Source organism: Centruroides sculpturatus, unplaced genomic scaffold (genome assembly GCF_000671375.1).
Source record: "Centruroides sculpturatus isolate CEXI.00-Female unplaced genomic scaffold, Cexi_2.0 scaffold85, whole genome shotgun sequence".
Lineage (NCBI taxonomy): Eukaryota > Metazoa > Arthropoda > Arachnida > Scorpiones > Buthidae > Centruroides > Centruroides sculpturatus.
Window position 1 is genome coordinate 1,703,362 of NW_019384798.1, and position 21,192 is coordinate 1,724,553.

Genomic DNA, 21,192 nt, shown 5'->3' on the forward strand with positions numbered 1-21,192 from the left:
AACGACTTTTTCCGTAATAAGGCAAATTGGATGTAAATGAATTACATTTGATTCCAGAAATTTTAAATCAAAATTAATTTATTATAATTTTTTCTCGTTTAAATCTTTCGTCTTTAGGAACGCGCCCTAAGATGACCTCCCCTTTTCGGGACGACAACGTCCACAGACATCGGGCGCGTTCGTTAATAGCGTCTCCGCTACTACCGGAGAGCGCCGCTGTTTGTAGGGACATTTAGGAAGACGGTAAAATAAGACGGCGGCGCCCGTGTTATCGATTCTAAAATACGCGATTTTAGTGACAAAAGCTAGGAGGGTACCAATTGTAAAATTTAATTTAAAAAGTGGAATGTCTTGCCGACGGAGCATTCGAAGTAGCCACCGAAAAAATTAGAATGCCGGCTACCGTTCGAAAAACTTCGAGATGACACATCACCGAACGTATTAACGCGCGTTTTTACAACTTCTAAAGCAACACGGCGTCCTCCGTGGCTCGGATAGTTTCGTTTCGTAAAAAATGAACACCGAAACGAAACTATCCGAGCCACGGAGAACGCCGTGTTGCTTTCCACCCTAAGGTGCTATTACCGGCCGTTTCTGCCGTCCTACGGCGCACGCTTCCGCCGGAATACACGAACGCGTTCTGCAGGAATTTTTAAACCGATTTCGCTGGCGCGGGGTTACCCGGACGAATAAAAGAGCGTACCCGTTATTTCCGTTCGGAATTCTTTTACTTTCGTAACGATTTCTGCAAAATCATTTCTACTTCGTTTCGCTTTCGTGTAGAGCCTTACCGAAGAGTATTCTCGGTCCGACATTCCACAGACGATCGATACCGGATTCGTCCGCATCCACCCTCGACCGCCACACATCTTACAGGGTCCCCGAAATGGAAAAGAGATAAACTACGACAAAGAATTTGAAACGATGTTTTCGGTGTAAAAATAAGCTTTATTGTGTAAAGAGAAGCCCGAAAAACCCAATTTGATACAAAAGTAAAAAGGGTAAACGAGAGAACAAAGTACAAGAGAATACCGCATATAAAATAAATGCCGACAAAATAATACCTTCCAGTCTACGACCCCACCCGCCTGGCGCCATTTCCTTTTTGCAGCCCGAGGACGAGGCAAATGCGGGTTCGATTTCCGACGCGGAATTGCCGGACGGAATTCACCACTTTGTCGGAAAGACGAACAGAAATCGTCGTCGGAAGGACGAAAGCGGCAGTGGCCGACGACGGTGGGAGAATCTCCCCGGGTGGAAGAGGCCGGGCTAGCAGCCCGGGCCAACGGAGTCCACTTCCAACAGGCGCAGCAGGCCGGGATCGCGCAGACAGGCCGACACGAATTCTTCTCGACTCAACTTTCCGTCTCGGTCGGAATCCATCTTGCGGAAAATAGCGGCGGTCCTCTCCTCCGGCGTCTGTCCATCCGGCGTCTCTCCGGCCATCTCGTACACGGACTAAAAAAAATCATCCTTACAATTAGCCTCTCCGAAGACCTTCCCGCGACGACCGGCCGACACGAAACTGGCTGGCCTCGTGTGGCTTCGCACGCTAGAACTTAACGGTTCCGATTCACGTTACAACGGATTCCACACAGGCAACAACGGCAAGACTGAGTCGACGAGTCGAGTCCAGCGCGACTTTTGCTACAACTGCCAGCAGAAAATCGAACAGAAAAATCGGTCCGACGTTTGATGGCGTCGCGATATTAACGGTAAAATTTTAATCGAAATTGCCACTGGACGCGAATCTCGATCACCTCCGACAGCTTTTGACTCGCGTGACCATTTAAACGCACTGCGTTTCCTTAAATTTGTTATCGCGATATTCTAATTTATCCTTCTACAAGATATAATCTTTCGTATTCTCCTTTTACGCTTATCGCCATTTCGAAATTTTGAAGAGGAATTATTTAAAAATCCAGCAACGAGTCGCTTAAATTTCCCCGGCAGCGTTTGGTGACGCCGTCTGTCGTTCTATTCTATTAAAAACCACTTTTTATATTTTTAAAATTAGAAAAAAGCTTAATTCTGCGCGAAGGAATCGGTTTTACAAGAAAAAAAAACTTAAGAGCGCGCATGTTTATATAGACCTTCTAAACCAGTGGTTCTCAACCGGGGGTACGAGCGTAAATCGAAGGGGGGTACATCTAACTTTCATTATAAAATGGCATATGTTAATCAGTTTGCTGTAAATTATTAACACAAAAAACGATAAAAACTTTCTTCAAAATATCCCAGTGTGAACACCAATTTCCCTTTTAACAGTCTAAACAACTTGTTTATCTACTCGATTTGCCCGTGTATTTATGCTATTAGTGCCGAGTGAGCCTGTAGTCTAGTAAAGTTACGGTTTAACCGAGCATTAATTATTTCTAGATAAGATTGGAGCTTTTTATGTTTTTACTGGACTACTGGTATTAGGAATAATGAGGCCTGAATCGTATCCCCACCATGCAATGCGTGTCACTCGCATGCGCGCATTACTTGATATTTAGCAAATTTATACGTTACGTTCGTTACAAAAATTGAAAGATTCGTGTATTGTTATGCACGTTATAAATTCGCAGTCATTACTTTCGAGGTCGGTACACAATTATAATCTCTATTTAACAACGTGGGAACCAAATTTTGAAAAAATTGCCGAAGATTTATCATAACAAATATCCCATTAAATTTTGTTAGAAATTATTTTAGAATAATTTAAATTTTCTNCGATTTGTTTAATTTGTCGATATCTAGTAATACGCGGTACGTTTGTAAAAAATAATCAATTATTATCCGAAACCATTCTGTTTTAACGCGAAAATAATGATTATACGATATGGACACGAAACTCGCCATTCGATCCAGAGATTAAGCGATGTTCGAATAATTTTCGTTGTATAATGACTACGATTTAAATGTCTGGAAAATATGAATTTTTCGCCACGAGAGAGTCATTACGCACGGGCTGGAATTTTGCCAGAAATTGTCGTTTTAGTTCGTCGAAACGCCGCTAGGTTTGCTTGTAAACGGTTTAGAACAGTGGTTCTCAACCTTTTTTGTGGATGTACCCCAATAGCCCATTAGTTGTTTCTCGAGTACCCCTTATATTTTTGTATGTAAATTTTATAATTATTGCCTCTAAAGCAATAATTATAAAATTTACATACAAAAATATAAGGGGTACTCGAGAAACAACTAATGGGCTATTGGGGTACATCCACAAAAAAGGTTGAGAACCACTGTTCTAAACCGTTTACAAGCAAACCTAGCGGCGTTTCGACGAACTAAAACGACAATTTCTGGCAAAATTCCAGCCCGTGCGTAATGACTCTCTCGTGGCGAAAAATTCATATTTTCCAGACATTTAAATCGTAGTCATTATACAACGAAAATTATTCGAACATCGCTTAATCTCTGGATCGAATGGCGAGTTTCGTGTCCATATCGTATAATCATTATTTTCGCGTTAAAACAGAATGGTTTCGGATAATAATTGATTATTTTTTACAAACGTACCGCGTATTACTAGATATCGACAAATTAAACAAATCGTTTCCAGAGAATAACCACAAATCGCGGGCGTAACTTAATCACTTTTAAGCTACTCCGGGGGATATTTCGAAATCGATTTCCGAACGCGGTTTTAAGTTACCGAGGGGTAGAACTAAGCGGGATAATCCGAAATCGCTACGCCGGTCTTACTCCGAGATGGCGTCGTCCCCTATTCCGCTAGTGGCGAAAACCGCTGGACTACGCCTAGCGATTACGCGGAAAACCGATGGCCGGCCTTCGGTTTTTTCGATTTTAAAGGAAAGAAAGAGTAGCTAACCCGAAGGACTTTCTTCATCTCTTCGGCCCGGACGAACCCGTCTCCGTCCACGTCGTACACCCGGAAGGCCCAGCGCAGGCGCTCTTCCGCCGAGCCGCCGGAAGTGACGGCCACGGCCAACAGAAACTCCTTGAAGTCGACGAATCCGTTTCCGTCGGCGTCGAAGGTCCTGAAGACGTGGTGGCAGAATCGGCGAGGGTCTCCCCTATCGAACAGCGACTTGTACATCTCGGCGAACTTCTCTTCGCTCACCTTTCCGCTCGGACAGTCTTCCTACGCCACAAAGAAACGGTCAAACGCGTTTTATTCTGTTCGCCCCCCAAAAAAACGCTGGAAAGAAGAATTTTACTCACTTTAAATCCGCGGTACCACTCCCGGATGGTTTCTTCTTGGTAATTCGTGCGACTCTTGAGAAATTCCACGTCTTCGTCGGTTAGATCGGCGGTTCTGCTGCCCGAGACGCCCATGGCGGACGCACCTGTCTCTAACGATAAAACATCTGGTCGTCATTCTCCCTCTACGCTCCGTTTTATTTCTAATTACCGCAATCGTCGCTTTAACCGCCGTCCCGTAGACGGATAATCGACTACGTAAAATTACCAGGAAAAAAATTGCATAAATTAGCTAGGCGACGCGTCCGAAGATCCTTTCTCTACCGACCACTCGACATTAAACTTCTAAAAGAAAATACTTTCGGAATCCGTCCGTCTCTGACAAGTTTTTCGACGAAATTTCGCTTTAGCGTAATTCGCCGGTCTAGACGAGGGTGACCCGCGTAACGACGACGAAGAGAAACGCGAAACATCGGACAACAAGTTGCCTAAGTTTCCCGGCGAAATATATATTAGCGAAGTTTAAATTACGTGGCTGACAAGTTTTATATAAAAATTTTTTTAAATGCAAAATCTTCGTTAAGTAGACCCTCCGGAGATGCAACGCGCGACGCGTCTTTATCTCCCCATCCCTCGACCTTTAACCCCAAAATTTAATAGCATCTGTGTCCCCTTATATACAAGTTATCAAATTTCATTTCTTTACCCCGTCTCGAGATATTAGACAACAAATAGACGCAACACACATCCGTGGAATTTTTTTTTCCGTGTTTTGAATTCGGGAGATCCCGAGACGCGAAGACGGTCAAATTTGACCCTCCGGATTTCTGCAACGATTCTTAAGGGTGCGTCTACGCGGACGCAAATCTAATAGCCAGAGAAATAGTTCTCGCGATAAAATCAAACCGTCGGATATTCGCGACAACCAGAAATTCGCTCCGGCCAGCGATATTTCTCGCTCGCACACGTTTTCCTTCGCGAGAACTATATCGCGACTAAATTCGCGTCCGCATCCTAATACTTTCCCTCGTCGCGTAAACATAAAAGCCGGGAAAGTAAAACGAAAACGATGGCGATTATTTACATAATGGACTTTTCAATTATTTGAATTTTCATTTTCTCCCTTTTCCAACATTTTTTACCTATGTATTTACGTGAAATTCGCTAATAAATAAATCGATCGGATCCCCACTGGCCCGTACCCGACCTTTCGAAATAGCGCGAAAACTTCGGACGAATTTTCGTTCGTCCGAAGTTCGCTACCATCGTGCCCCGTGCATAAAACGCTCGTAGCCGTTACCGGCTTTACGAGTTACAAATTACCAGCAAAATATGCCGATTGAGTTACGAGCTACTAGTCGCCAGCAATTTCCATGACGTAAAGTTACTTATAATCGGCAACGAGCCGCGAGTAGGTTACTCGTAATTTTTATGCAACGGGACACAGGACTTCGTATTAGTACAGTACTAACTTCTTTGGATCGGTTTGGTTTGATTTACTCGGTTACTGGCAGAACTTTCGGGGGGAAACGACACACGGTCTTTAAAAGTAGGAATGAATCATCGAGGTAATTGGCTGCAGCTGTCACTGCCCGTATTTCATCAGAAGGGCGTGATTGCATTATATAGAGTCGATATAAAAATGGCCCTACGAAGCTGGGAGAATATTTTTTTATTCCGAGACTAAATCACAATATGGCGATTAATAATCTTAAATTAATCCGATGCTTTGAATTAAATCCGAGCTAAAAGTAGATCGAAAATGATTACGAATAAATTTTCTAACAAGGGTGGTTCACCTATTTTGATCAAAATAGCGCATCCCCAACGACTGACACGTACCGAGAAGACGCGATACTGAAAATCAAGGGGGAAATTGAGGTTTGAAAATTGCAAATCATCTAAAATCTACACCGTCCGTAGTCTGGTAGATGCGGGGCCCGTCGGTTTAATATTCGCGAAGTTGGTGTTTCGAATCCCGTGGTATCGATGCGATATTTTTCCCTAAAACTATAATTTTCAGTTTATTCTTGGTACTTTTAAGTTTATTATATTGTCCGAGAGGAGAACAAATTTATTTTTAGATAACTACGAAAAATGCGCAATAAATAGAGTAATAAAACAATAAAATCCATCTGTTTCGAGTAACGAGTCAATGACAAAAGCAATTCGCATACGTTACCTAACAATATTTATTTAAAAATAAAAGATTTTATATACATTATATTTGTGTACACTAAGTAGTTTACTTATTCTGCCAACAAAGTCACTGTTTAACCTAAATGTTTATAATTGCATCTTCGCTAAAGAACGAAAAGATGGCTTCGATATCTCGCGCTAACATCGATAGAGTAGAAATGTGTTCTGCAGAAGAATCGCCGCACGACAATATTACAAAATTTACATATTGCGACAGCATCCTTTAAAGTCAAGACCTAATTGCAGCCGATTGTTCATCAATTTCAGAAGTTGTGAAGGCGGTAGAAAAAAAAAACATTAAGCGCTCTTATATTTTCCAATGTGATACGATACGAATGATACTCGTCGGCATTAGTCGATGATGAAGTGTTTATAAACATTAACCAAGTTTGTTTTCCACTTACATATAAATATTCTTCTTGTTGAAAAAATCTGCGTTTATTCAATGCGCACACTGCAGAAATGTTTACCGTTTCACACGCTTCTACAATTATCATTCTCAAAACTGTGTTCCCGGAAAGCAAACAATTGAGTAGCGTTAGTAAAAATGTCTTTTTTATTAACATATCTGATCTTTAATAACGATAATCCTGTTCCCAAATAAATTATAAATAAATGTTAGTAATAGTCAAAAATAATTTTTAAATACATATAATAAATTTAAAATACCAAGAACGTAAAAATTAGTTTTGTATTTAAAAAAAAATGACATTAAAACAAACGAGATTTGAAACACGAACCTCGCGATTACGAAACCGACCAGCACCCCCACCGAAACAGAACGGTCCTCGTAGTTAATTTCGTAGATACGTATATTTGAGATCACAATAAATATGCGTAAACCAGTTTTATGACAGATGCAGTATATACGAGTAATGCCACGAAATGCTTCCGTAAAACGGAAGGCAGTGACGTCAGTGTCACGCGACTTCTGAAGCCAATACTGCGACGATTCATTCCTACTACAGTACTAAACGCGTGTAAACCGATCCCTATTTAGGTGCTAATCCCTCAGCCAGAGCGACGCCGCACCCGCAAGTATCGAATAGAGCAGTGATTTTCGACAAGTGTGCCGCGAAAATTTTTGCAATTATTAAATAAATTATTTTCTAAAGAAGCCAAAAGAATAATAAGTGCACGCGTCAAAGTTAAAATCTGTAAATTGATTATACGACTTTTTCTTTGTTATAATCGCGGCGTAAGAATACGGGTGATACCACTCCTATTGTTTGACTCGAAAACTTCATTATATTTTATAAGGAAAGGCGTGTTTTAAACCTTTTCAGGGTGTAAAAATATCAGTTTAATGAAGATTTTTAAAATTATACACATATTCTATTACTTTTAGATTATTTTATGTAAATATCGCTAATTTTATTGAAATTAACACAAATTAGGGTTCAATTAGCAATTGCTGCTAGTGGTAATCAATGGTAAAAGTTGGACTTTACATCGTCACATCTTGTGGATACTCGTGTAAGCTCAACTACTTCGCCAACGTCCTCGAGAGTGGTATCACCTGTATTCTTACATCACGGTTAAATAAATAAACGTATACATAATGTAGTAAAATTATATATTCATAAGCAAAATTATGTGCGCGTAACTTCGAGTTATTTCATTAAAAATGAAATTTTCTCTAAATCAAAATTATATGTATAATTGCCCCTATTTATTTCAAATTAGTTTAACTTAGAAATAGCGGGACATCGGGCATGTTTCTAAAGACAATTATCGCGCCACTTTTAAATACAAAGTAAGACTCGATATTAATTGCATTTCTTACGTAAACGAAAATTATTCATTTTAACAACTGTTGTAGTTCCTTAAAATAAAAGCGCGTTAACGATACTGTTTTATTTAATTCAAAAAAAAATATACACAAAAAGAATGAGGTTTAGTGGCAAGTAATACGGCGATAGAATGTTTACAAACGTAACTTTAAATCACGTGATTTGTTAAGTTCAATTGTAACATGTGTCAAATGTGTGGATGTCAGCAAGTGTTGATGGACAGTCCACAGCTTTGTCACACGTGTCAGGTGGGTAAAAGGTAATAGTCTTCCCAAGAATGTGGGAGAGATTGTACAGCCTAGAGAGGGAAAACTTGTGCGCTTCCATTTGAGTGTGTCGAATCAGTGTGTGTGTGGAGGTAGTGCTGAGAAGAGTGCTGACCGGGAAGCTAACCAGAGTGGGTAGCTGTGTGGATGGTCAAGAATCAGTATTGTAATTACCAATAATTGTTGGGTGCCGGAGTGTTGCTCGATTGCGGAGTGCCAGAGAGTCGCTCGCTGATTTGGAGACATTAAAGTGTAATTGTGTTGTTATTGTTAAAAATGAATTGTGTGCTGTGTTCTTTTAGACCGCGTAAACGGGAACATTTCATATCACGATCACAACATGATTTTTCCGCGAAAATTTAATTATAAATTCGAGTGTGCCGTGAGATAAAAAAAAAAAGGTTAAAAAACACTAGAATACAGCGACGTTTCTTACCGCACGATCGTTATTATTAGACTATTTTCGCATTAAAATAAAACAATTGATTCTAGTAATATTTACTTATTTTTCCAAATATATATTATCGTAAATAATTACCGTTTCAAAACGAATGACATTTCTTTTACCTCGTACCGGCTATTTTATGAAAAATTAAGTGCCTACCGCATTTCAGCCAGAGCCAGTCGGCACGCGGGGGAAATGGAAAACGAAGGATAGTTTGGAACTTTCACTTCCCGTCTGACCGGCGTCGTCTTTAAATACAAACGAAGCACCAATCGGCAATTCCCGATAATAACAGTCGTAAGACCAATTGGAGAAAAGTAAATGAGCTGGCAATTAGTACTTACGGACGGCTTTGGAAATTAGAAAGAGAAAACGGAAATGATACGGTCCGGACCGGGATCTCGACTTTAATCTATTTATTGACGGCCGGACGGATGGTCGAGCGATTAAGGTGGCGGCCTACCTATCTGGGAAACCCGGAATCGAATCCGAACGGGTGGAAAAATCTCCAGGAATTTTTGGGGGGTGGACCGACCGGATGTCGGCTAACGTCCCTCACCGCCCGCCCGTTCCATTGCGGGCCTGCCGAACCCACAAGAAAGGCCGTTTTACTGCCCCACAGGGCGAAGAGTTAAAAAAAATCTCTATTTGCTCCGGGTGGGGAAGCGTTTCTCGCTGGGACTGCGGGCTTATGAACGCCGACCGATCGTTTTTAATTAATCCCGAAATAAAAAAAAACGGAGGAATTACTTGGAAGGGACCGCGAAAAAAAAAAGACGAAGGCCGTTCGGAGTATTTCTAATTACAATGGGCATTGTTCGCCGCCAGAATTTAATTCCGGACGTCGTCCTTCTCGTCGTCGGTAATCATCTCTATAAATAGCGAGAAAACTCCGGATGTTTTCGTCGGCCGGAAGCGACGAAATACTTCCGGCGGGCGATTAATTAAACGGAACGACGGTCGGGGATTATTTCATCCCAGCAGAGATTACTGCGCTTTTAATAATCGCGGTTCCAAAATGTCTTTAAAAAACCGCCACCTGGTAGCACACTCTTGCGTTTGACGCCCGTCTGAATAAATTACGCCAATTTATTTTTTTAATCCTTTAAAAGTAGGCAAATTTATAAAACAAAAATTAATGAAATTAAATTTGATTATGTTTTGTGCGAAACAACAACAAAACAATTTTTATAGTTACGTCGAACAGAAAATTTTTTAAAATTGTAATTAAGAGTTCAAAAGGCACTTGAAAAATTAAATAATAATAAATAAATAAAAATTATTTAAAATAATTATACAAACTAAAACTAATAAAACAATAATTAAAACTCCGGCCTTTATACCGTAACCGAAACCAAAATTAATAATAAAAGCATCCTGATCAAGCACAATTGTTCCCTAATAAAAATATCAATTGACATCATTTGACACATTCAAATAGTACAAAAAACAATAGGAATAGATATGTTGTAAGTGAATTGGAAAATCCAGTTCATTGTAAAGAGCAAGATAATTTTACAATGAGCCAGGCAAATTGAAGTCATCTTGTATTTGCTACTCGACATTTCTTAGGTGTTTTGCAATTATCCCACACAACTTAAGTTAATTAAGAAAACATTTGTAGTTAGCCTGATCAATTCTAGGATTACTGAATCAATTAGGCTTATTTAAAAAAGCACAAAAATAATGTTCATTAAACAATGGTGACATAATTAAGACCAGGTTCAATAGAAGTGACTTTAAAATTTCTGGTATGCAAATTCTTAAAGACATCCGAGAAAAATATGTATCTATATGTGAAGTGGTAAAAGAATCAAAGTTTGAAAGATTAAGATATGCTAAGTGTATAGTGTAAAAAAAAAATGTTAAACAAAAATGTAAGAATAAACCTTCAGTGCATATGTAAGAAGATAAATCTTCTAATTATATCTGCACATCAAAATATCACAGTAGTTCATCATGCGCAAATACATGAACAAAATGTTTGTGCTCCAAGTGGGAAAAATATATCTTAACAATACGTATAGCAAAAAGTAGTTACAGTGCTGTTACAGTGTGATTATAGACGTTTATTAATTTTGTATGTGTTAAAAAAATTATACAAATTTTTAATGATAACATATTAAAGCATATAAATGTAAACAAAAGTTAAAAACTGAAGCATTAGAATTTTTAATTTCTCCTAATTATTATACCATTTATTTCAACAATTAACTTTAAAAAAAATTTGGTAACCTAATATTATTTTCATAAAAATTCATTATTATTAATTTGCAATATAACACTATTATTCTATATTATTCATTGTCATATCACAATTATGTTACTAATTTGTTATTGGGATATAATTTGAAAAATTATAGCCCAATAACATATAACGTTTTGACACATGAATTATATATTTTGTTTCTTTCATATTAATACATTATTCTTGAATTTCAATGTTAAATTTTACTGAAATTATTGAATGTTTGAAACTTTTAATCATACTTTTAATATATTTAATTAATTTAAAATATATGTTCTCCACCTCAAATTAGTATTGTGTCTTGCCTCTGTACATCACACTCTTCTGTTAGCAATAGTCATGCCAATCATCTATATAACTCCTTTCAGGGGAAAAGTTTTAAATTGAAATAACATGACTTCCTGTTTGCATCGGAAGTTCATATATAATTAATTGGGGCTTTCTGCTTTAAGCTATATCTGCCCTTGACTTTCACGTATTTAACTCTGTTCTCAAGATTAAGGAAGGACACACAGATGGATGGACAGATGACTGATAATTTATAGGTCTATAATTTTTTCAAATTATAGCCCAATAACATATAGCATAATGTTTTGACACATGAATTATATACTGTACTTTGTTTCATTCATATTAATACATTATTCTTGAATTTCAACATTAAATTTTACTGATATTATTGAATGTTTGAAACTTTTCTTTATATAAATAAACTGATTCTTTATGGGCAAAATTATTCATAAATTAACTGATTATAAAAAATGCAAAATTGTTCAGAAATATTATTACTTAAATTGCAAAATTTAATACTTCAAATGGGATCCATCATTAAAATAACAATCAGTATTTGTTTTCAATGAATCAGAATACAAATTTTGATGCAAATTTGATTTCAGAAGTTATATTTTATTATAACTTCTTTTTGTTGAAATTTATCGATACATTTACTCAGTGCCAATTTCTCCTCATAAACAGTAATAATAATCTTTCAACTAATTTGTTTAAAAATACTATATTTTTATGAAAAAAAAAAAATGTTTTGAATACAGTATTTGGTTTTAAGTGATAGCGTAAACTATAATGCCAAAATACAATATTTTATATTTGATATATAATTAATGATATAATTATTACTTATTTAAATTAGAAATCTTTTAATTATCTGATGCATAACACCTTTGGAGCTTTTATTATGCTTTAATATTTGACCATTGATGTTCTCAGAACTAAAAGTGTGCGCCCATTCTTTAATACTTGTAGCCAAATTTGTTTAAAAATTTGTTGTGTGTCTTATGTATTTCTTTGTAATACTTTGAAATTCACATGCTAATATTTAATTTATAAAGTAAAATAAATTGATATATCAACTGATACAAAATGTTCACATATTCATTTGAATCTAAAATACAGTACTTGTTCAAGACAATTCGTATTAAATTATATCCATCAACAATATTTCAAGTGATTACAAATGCTGCAATTTGGCATCTATCAACATTATTTAAATTATCTCAATTTGGAGCACTTTAATTGATATGATTCCAATTGTGCTATTGCAAATGATATCAATTCATATTTTTACTAGGATTATAATCATATTAGTGATTGCATTTTGCTTTTTTTTTTCGAAATATCAATTACATTATTTTTGCTAAGGATTTAACCATCATTATTAAAAATATATATAAAATTGAAAATACATTAAACCCAATTATATATATATAATACACACAATTATGGTAAGAAACAAATTATCTATAATGTACTGGTTTTATTTGAATAATAGCTGCAGTTATTTTGTACTGCATGTGTCCTGTATGGTTACTATTCAATGGAGGTTATTTCCTTTGCATGTACCCATTTCCAATATTTATTTACAAAATTAATTAAACTTGAAATGCAACTGCTATCTTTCTTTATAATGAATGTTAGTTTATACATACCAGTAATAAGAAAATAATCATAAAACACATCTATTGTATTTGTATCTTTGTCTACTTGGACAAAATATCTTTATTTTCACTGGGTGAGAATAAAAATATTTTGTTTTGACTTTTTGACTAAGATCTCCTCTATTTGCTAATTTAAAACTACACCAGTATAATAAGTGCTATTAATAAACAAGATCCAAGTAGGCAAGGATATTGATACAAACAGAAATGGATAAGAGTAAAGACAGGGTAAAAAGAATGACATCTATTGTATATTTTGCGTATTTTTCATTAAAGTTTGTTTGTTAAATACATATGTCATCCTTCTACCATAATTTATGGTATTTATTAATTTTACATTGTTTCCATAAGTTATCAAAAATTCTTTCATACAGCTACTTCTATTCCAACCAGGGCTGTGGAGTCGGAGTCGGAGGGGGAGTCATGGAGTTTTGATGCTTTAGCCAGAGTCGGTAGATTTTTACGCGACTTCCACAGCCCTGGCAGGGCTGTTGAGTCGAAGTTGTGGAGTTTTGGTGTTTTAGCCGGAGTCGGATCATAAGGAAAAGTCGGAGTCGGTAGATTTTACGCGACTCCACAGCCCTGGATTCCAACTCAATAGTATAAATGCAGCTATACTAGCCATGAGGGCAATTATTATTGAATAAAACTGGTAATCAGTTCTGAATTTCAAATTAAAAAAAACAACAAATGACACTTTAAAGATTTTATGAAAAAGCAATAATCATTTTTACTTTCCAGGCTGTTATGTATAGCAGAGGGAAAGTATGGCAATCAGTCAAAGAATGACCTCCCAAAATTTTTACATTTTTGGACCCCGAGATCTTGAAATGTTGAGAAGAGCAAAAAACCTTTGGAAGTTTTCTATATTTATGTATTTTAGCATGTATGTGTGGTGAGCATGATTTTGTTCAACCACACTGAAGCATAATAACTCCTAAGACTTTTATTGAAAATTTCTGAAATTTTATAAGGAGGTTTCTCCATTAGAGGAATTGATGGTATTAAATTTTGGTGGTTATAGATTTAGGGGTAGTCACATGTCACATCTCGAGTGGGGTCAGGCTTAAAATTTTATTCTTTATTAGTATTTAAATTTTTTATAAAAGTCTTCGCTTTCCTCAAAAGTTAGCTTTTTGCAATTTTATAAGTAATAATAAAAAAAGGTTTTAAATAAAATATAACAGATGGAACCACAAGTAATTTTAAATTTTTTTGCAGAAAAATAATTTAAGATAAATTCATAATAATAAATAGATTCCACAAATGGATTTAATGACCTGTAACAACATTGATTACTCAAAATAATATTTGAAGAATTCTTAGAGAAGACTGTTGTAAATCAAGGACAGCATTTTTAAAATCAATTATGTGACACCATGTTGAGGAAATAAAAAAATTAGGAAATACTGTGATATGAAGTAACGCACTAACCTGGAGCGAATAGACTCAAAATTTCAAGAAAATTCTGTATTCACCTGACAAAGGAACTAACCAACAAATCGAAATTTCTCGACATTATCTCCTGAGACACATTTTTCAAAGGACAAGATTTGTTAGACTGGTACACTATTCTATATGCCAATCTCATTTGCATGTTATGATGACTGGATACAGTTTCAATATTTGACAAATTTCATTGGCATCATAAGACTCACTTTATTAAAAAAATTGTTAAAGTGTGTTAGAGTACCATTTTATAGCATTTTCATTAAAATCTCTCATATTTTAATTATTTTTTATACGAATGATCTTTTTTCAGGGTAATTTTTTTGTAATAATAATAATTTGTGTGTCAACAGAAACAATAAAAATGGATGTTTCTACTTATCCCATACCCAATTTTTTTTGCTATCAGTGTCTTAAAAATTAAAGTTTAAAATGTAGCTCTAAAATAGCTAAATAGATCTATTTGTTTCCATTTACAATGCACTTTAATTTCTACATGCTCACCCAAGCATTTATTATTCTTTTTTCTCTTTTTGAAAAAATGGACAACTTGAGACAAATTTATGCCAATACAGCCAATTCTGTCAACATAAATTTGTTCAGTATTTATTACATAGTAAAATAACTTGTATATCATTGTCTCCCATGGTATTAGAAACCTCTTCACTCTGCATTAGGCTCTTCTGAATCAAGATCAGATTTATTGCCCTTATCTTTCTGCAAGTAATTGTCCTCAGTACCATTCAAAGGATCAGAAATGCAACATCAAGAGTGCCACACAACTTTTTTGGGTATAATCATCCAAGTTCTTGCAACATAGTAATAGACTGATGAGATTGTGACGAGTTTACCTCTTAAATATTTACTATTACAAATATTGGTGTAATAAAATCATTAAAATAATGCAAAAAAATAATAAACTTTCCAAAGCCCGACACATCGAAACTCGACCAAACAATCGCCGTCATTAATCGGGCTATAAATTTGCTATTATTAATGATTAGACGTTAAGTAATTTGGAATTAGAGGCAGACGTTAGGTATAATCTCTTATCCGAGATAAGAGATTGCGCCTAACGTCAACAAAAAAAATAAGACACACGGCAGAAGAAATTGCCAATCACAACATATTATATCAAGTCTAGAATGCATTCTATTTTCAAAGAAATTAAAACCTGAAAAAAGTGCATTATACATTTTGAGTAAATAAGGTATATGGAATGTCAACAACTTACCTTCCACATTAAGACGCTTAATAAAATAAAAATCTGATATCTTGAGACAGTTTTGCCCATAAAATACAAATCAAAATTTTAGTCCACTCATGGCAATATCTTGTGATGAAGTTTTTGGACCATTTTTCTTTTGAGAAAAACAGAAAATCTGAAAAATCACTAATATGCCAGAATTATTTGATATTCCTCAGTCAGAGAAAACAGACATTATTTTTCATTTTCTTAAAACCACACAGTTTATTATTTTTTCTCTTTGTTTGGTCTTTTAACGAACCAACATACAACTCGTGTCCATACAAAGTTCCTACCCTACTTATCTTACAATATGCATTTTGAGCATTTTAACACTCCTCTTTGGTTGTTGATTATCTTAAGTCACACACATCTTTCCTAACTTTACAAAATTTAAATTTGTTATTGGCAAACAACAAAAAAATTTGACACATCAAATTTTATTATGGTTTGTCAAACAGTATTTACTTGCATACTTTAAAATTTTAAAAAATTCTAAAAAACAATTAGTCTAATGGAAGTCTTAAGTAATAAAGTGCTTAAGAGTTCCATTAGACTAATTTTAATTAGTTTTAATTGGTCTGCATATTGAAAGATATTTATTAAAATTTGTGTTGTATAAGTTTTATTTAAAGAAGAAATGAATCTAAACTCCTAAATCAGCTATAAAAGTTTTAGAGTAACTATAAGAATATCACACAATTAATATTGATCTTACAAAGGCATCACTTCCCAATGGCACGAATTACAGTTTTCCATAACAAGTTTCCATAATTTAATCAGAATTTTAAAGTTTTTATCGAAGTTCTCGTAGGCGGTCGAACAGGAATAAAATATGTCGGAGAGTGGACACTTCCATACAGGCAAACTGGGAATTTTTAGTATTGTCGTAAATCCGAGTCTACGAATACGATGCATTAAAGGTATTACGTTATTTCAAGAACTATTTTCTAGCTCGGGCCGACGGGCCGATAACCGCTACCAAAGGACGTCGGCGTAGCGAAGGTAACTGGCTCCCGGTGCACGACACTTTATCGACGCCCCCCCGCCGTCCCCTCCAGAAACAAATCTCGTTTGTCTCGGAGACCATTTGGCGCCCTAGGCGAGTGGCGACCGGGGCATAATGGATCCCCTGGCTACGCTAATGCCAAAGGAAGATTCTCGGCCTAAAAGGCGACGGATCGGAAAATACGATAACCGGACCTAAGAGAATTTCGACGGAATCTTTAAATTTCCGATTAACTTCCGAAAAAAATTATTTTTTTAAAGGTCGCCGAGTACAAAACTTTCACGCAAAACGCAGCAGATATACTCGATTTCCATTTTCGTGCGAGGAAACCAATTGGAAAGTTGTCCGACAGGCGATCCTTAGGCACACTTAAATTAATAAAGATTAGAACTTTGTTCGATGACGATTCGCTTTTAATAGTTTACTTGCAATTTAATTAGATTTCCGCGCGTATTAGAAATATATTTTTACATCAACCGGTAAATGCACACGGTACGTCCCGAACGTCGATAATTTCAAAATTTAGGTCTACCTTAGTCCGTAGAATTTTTTCATTTTACTGGTTCTCGGGCTTAAAAGGTCGAGAAACACCGCAGTAGGCTACAAGGAATTATTTTTGTAATCGTTTTCCCGTAGATAATAAACTTTTTACGTAGGTCCGACACTTATTATACGTGTGTATACAATGTACCATTTTTACCAACAATTACCTTCCAGCGGGAAAAGAGCAATATTATCGCGATAAAGAGAACGAAGACCGAAGAAATGCTAAAATGAGACGCGAGTTTCGATCGGTTACAATTTTTTTTCCTCGGCCTTGACATTCCAAAATGGACATTTCCTATCGAGTCGGACCGACGAGACCGCTGGTCCCGACTCGTCAAACGACGGGTTACTTAATGCGATTAGTAAAGTAATTAATTTACGTCGTATCCTTAATTAATCGGTAGACAGTAAACTCTTAACCGTTAATTTAAGAAAGGAATAAAATAATAATAAATACCTCTTTCCACTTCGGCCATCTAAGTAGTAAATTATGCCAATGGTTAGTCAAAACAATCGTCAAACTCGCGTTAAATTAATATGTATTTAAATTTACGCCATAAATAATTGTAATCGGCCGATTACAATTCGATTTCTAAACTTAATCTTAGGATAGGGAAAAGACGTCGGTACCTACCTTCGGACGGTTCTTCTCGATTACGCTATGGGACGACACCCTTTCCGCCCTCGCACCCACGTGCCGATCGACGCGCCATCTGATTTCCGCGGTGTCGTCCCGCCGAACAATTCTCTCGCCGTTCTCCTATCCGTACCGCTACTCGTCTACAGCCACTTTTGCTCACTAGGAGCGCTGCTGCTAGCGCTGCCGGTCGACCGTATATAAACGTATATAAAACCGATACGTAACTCGATTTCTAAATATATAGACCTTTCCGAATATAATTAAATTCGCAAAAAGACGCCGTCGAGACTTTTTTGCAAGTGGAAAGACCGCGCTCCCTAATAAATGACAAAGTTATGTTTAATACCGTCTAAAATCGATTAATTTTTATTTTTTAAATTAAAATTACTTTACTTTAAAATAACTTTAGAAAAACTTTCTCCTTTTACTGATGGTATAATAAGTCTAGCAAAAAAGAAAATCCACCTTAGCGCTCGTATAATTGGAAACGAAGGATGTTAAAGTATCCCCGCGTTTCTTTATGCAGCGCTCCAGAAGCTCTTTACAGCGAACACACTGAAACTGATTTCTAATTGGCCAACATTACTCGTGACGTCATTTCGCTACACTCTTGCCGCTTAAAGAAACGCGGGGTATCCGAAACATAGCCAAATATTGTAGCGCCATATCACTAGCGGACATTTCAAATTTGCCGATGTGACGGTTAATCGGGGGTCGAATAATCGATGCTCCACTGTATATAAATTTCGGTTAGCAATTCAAATATACATTTACCAGTATTCATTAGATTCCAAGGAATAAGCTTTTATATAAACATATAATATAGACTTATCATAACAGTTTTTTCTCAAACCGGGACAGTTTTGAGAAAATACTACCAAAAGAAAATAAAGCCTACTAGGATAAGTAGCTATGGTTGAAAAGTCTATATAAAAAGTTGTTATCAAAAAACAACGAGTTAAAAGCAATTTTTAATAACTCAACCGAACGCGTCTCATTATTAAGAAGTTATTTAAGTCCAAACGCCCACTACGAGTTAATGAAAATTCTGAAAAGCACAGTTCGTATTTCGCTTTGTCAATACCATCAAAGATTTTTTCAATCGTCGGTAAATATACGGTTTCCTTTTGTCATTTTGGGGATTTAAATTAACTTAATGTACAGTACAGTACAAAATAATCGCAAATACCGATTCGCAATTTGAACTCGACTAAGATAGGATACGCGTAACAATGGCGCAATCAGTGTAAGTTTCAGTGTTGCCAACTCTAATTGAAACGAAATAAAATAAAAATATCTGGATCTCATAAGCTACGGGCTATTACAAGTTCTGTGAAAAAATAACTGAATGAAAAAATAAAACATCTAAATTCGTTAGGCCGCGTGCTATAAACATCTACGCATTAAAATTAAAAGTACTTAGATGTAGATAGAAAATATTTACAATGGCAACAGCCAGTGTAACAGAGGGGATTATTTAGTTGCCAAATCGCAATTTTACTTCTTGTATATTCGGGGCTTTTAAAATTTTACCAAATAACCGGGACGAAATGACGCTGGGACCATATCATCAAACCGGGACAATCTCGGTCAAAACGGGGCGTCTGGTAAGACAAATATAATATCGTGTATCTCGCGCCAGTGTGACAATATTTCTTCCTTTTTATGATATTTAGCCGAACGCAAACTACATTGAAATAATTTGATATCTTTATCATTCCCGTTATTGTCCTTTCTTTGCTTGGCTTTAATGTTTTAAGCTTTGCTTACGATTCTATTTCAAATTACATTCGCCGCATTCCACTCGATACGACGGACAATCCACCGTATTTTAGCAAAATATTTTGTCACCGCTAACCGAAAACGAAACTTACACAAATCCAGTTCCCGTCATTAGCGCCGTTCGTCCTAGCGTCATAATTTAGAACTAATGCTCGCTCGGGGCTAGACCAGGAGTGGCCAATAGTTTTTGCCCCCGGGCCGAATTGGAAAGAAAACTTTTTCCACGGGCCGAACCACAGGTCGACCTAGAAAGATTTTGAGGTGGTGCGAGATCTCGTCGCGGTGTCACGCCATAGAGACTAAATTGTACATAAAGATTACAGATACGTTTTCCACGTTATCACGCATTATCGACATTCTACGATGTGCCGAAGACATTTCTAATGGAGTGTTGCTGATCTTTGTAATTATAAATTGTGAATACAAGTGACTAATATTATTTTCTTTTTTATTTTGTGCATGTTACAAGTTATAAATAAATGTAAACAAACAACACTAACTCGATAACATTAAATCTAAATACCAAAACGATTAATTTACTGTGTTTTTGTTATTTCTTACTCCTGTTTTTAGGTATTCGGTATTCGGCCGAATAGTGATTGAATATTCGGTATTCGGCCGAATAGTGAAAAATAGGCCGAATAGGCCGAATACCGAATAGTAACAGAATATTCGTTACAACACTACTGATTATTTATCGAAGTCCGCATATCGGTAGTTACGAATAAACGTTTCGCTTTATCCATCGAAACTTTCAATTTTTCTTTACACTCTTTGTATAAGTTGGATACGAGTATGTTGCCGATATATTTTGGCGACAGTAGTTTATATCTTGGTTCTAATTCGTATATAAATAGCGCAGCTCCCTTATCTCGGACAATAGAATACGGTCGTGAATCGCACGCAACAAATATTGCCAATATTTTATTTATATTAGTCGCCCTTTTGCTATCGACACGGAAAACATCTCGATGGCCGGTGAAATACCGGCTTATTTTTCTCGTCGGGCGGTGACCATTTACACCAGTGGTTCTTAAAAATATCATTACTATCGGTAGTCCAATTTTATTATCGTATTTTTCACATAAAAACAATATTTATTTTTTATCATCTGGTATTAAAATTAGATTTAAAAATTTTTCCTGTCAGTAAAGCGCTATCTATTCTTTCTAAGTTTAACCGTTAACCGTGTAGTTCTCGGTACTGTCGAGGAAAACAATATTTCTCTTATCTTTAAATTGTAGAATGTCCATTAGAAAAAACATTAAACATCGATAGTACCGATAGCGCTATCGATAGTATCCGAGCACCAGACCCCGTCTACTCGTCGTTATACAACGCTTATTCTCTGAGAATCCAGGAAATGCGAACACCCCACTCTCCCCCCGATTCGGAACTTTCCGATCTCGACACTCGGCGATAAACGTAACAACCTAGGCTAAAATAAGCAAATTCGTAATACGACGGG

At 36.2% G+C, this 21,192-nt stretch overlaps 1 protein-coding gene across 2 annotated transcripts; it reads right to left on the minus strand.

The window, feature by feature from the left end:
* Nucleotides 1–927: 927 nt before the first annotated feature.
* LOC111629456 (neuronal calcium sensor 2-like) lies at nt 928–18,082 on the minus strand. 2 transcript variants are annotated; one of them, XM_023373367.1, is made up of 5 exons: nt 17,937–18,050; nt 17,760–17,778; nt 4,171–4,301; nt 3,818–4,090; nt 928–1,458 (listed from the first exon to the last, which is right to left on the minus strand). In XM_023373367.1, the coding sequence occupies exons 2-5, from the start codon at nt 17,776–17,778 to the stop codon at nt 1,270–1,272; spliced, it is 612 nt and encodes a 203-aa protein (XP_023229135.1). In that variant the 5' UTR covers nt 17,937–18,050; the 3' UTR covers nt 928–1,269. The 2 variants fall into 2 exon arrangements, with proteins under 2 accessions (XP_023229135.1, XP_023229136.1); XM_023373368.1 differs by lacking the exon at nt 17,760–17,778 and having other exon boundaries at nt 17,937–18,082.
* Between the last annotated feature and the right edge of the window lie 3,110 nt (nt 18,083–21,192).

Excerpts from the sequence above, each read along its gene's own strand:
- LOC111629456 (XM_023373367.1), bottom strand. Across the intron at positions 4,091-4,170 it reads AGTGGTACCGCGGATTTAAA|GAAGACTGTCCGAGCGGAAA; the intron begins GTGAGTAAAATT and ends TTTGTGGCGTAG. Across the intron at positions 1,459-3,817 it reads AGATGAAGAAAGTCCTTCGG|TCCGTGTACGAGATGGCCGG; the intron begins GTTAGCTACTCT and ends GATTTTTTTTAG.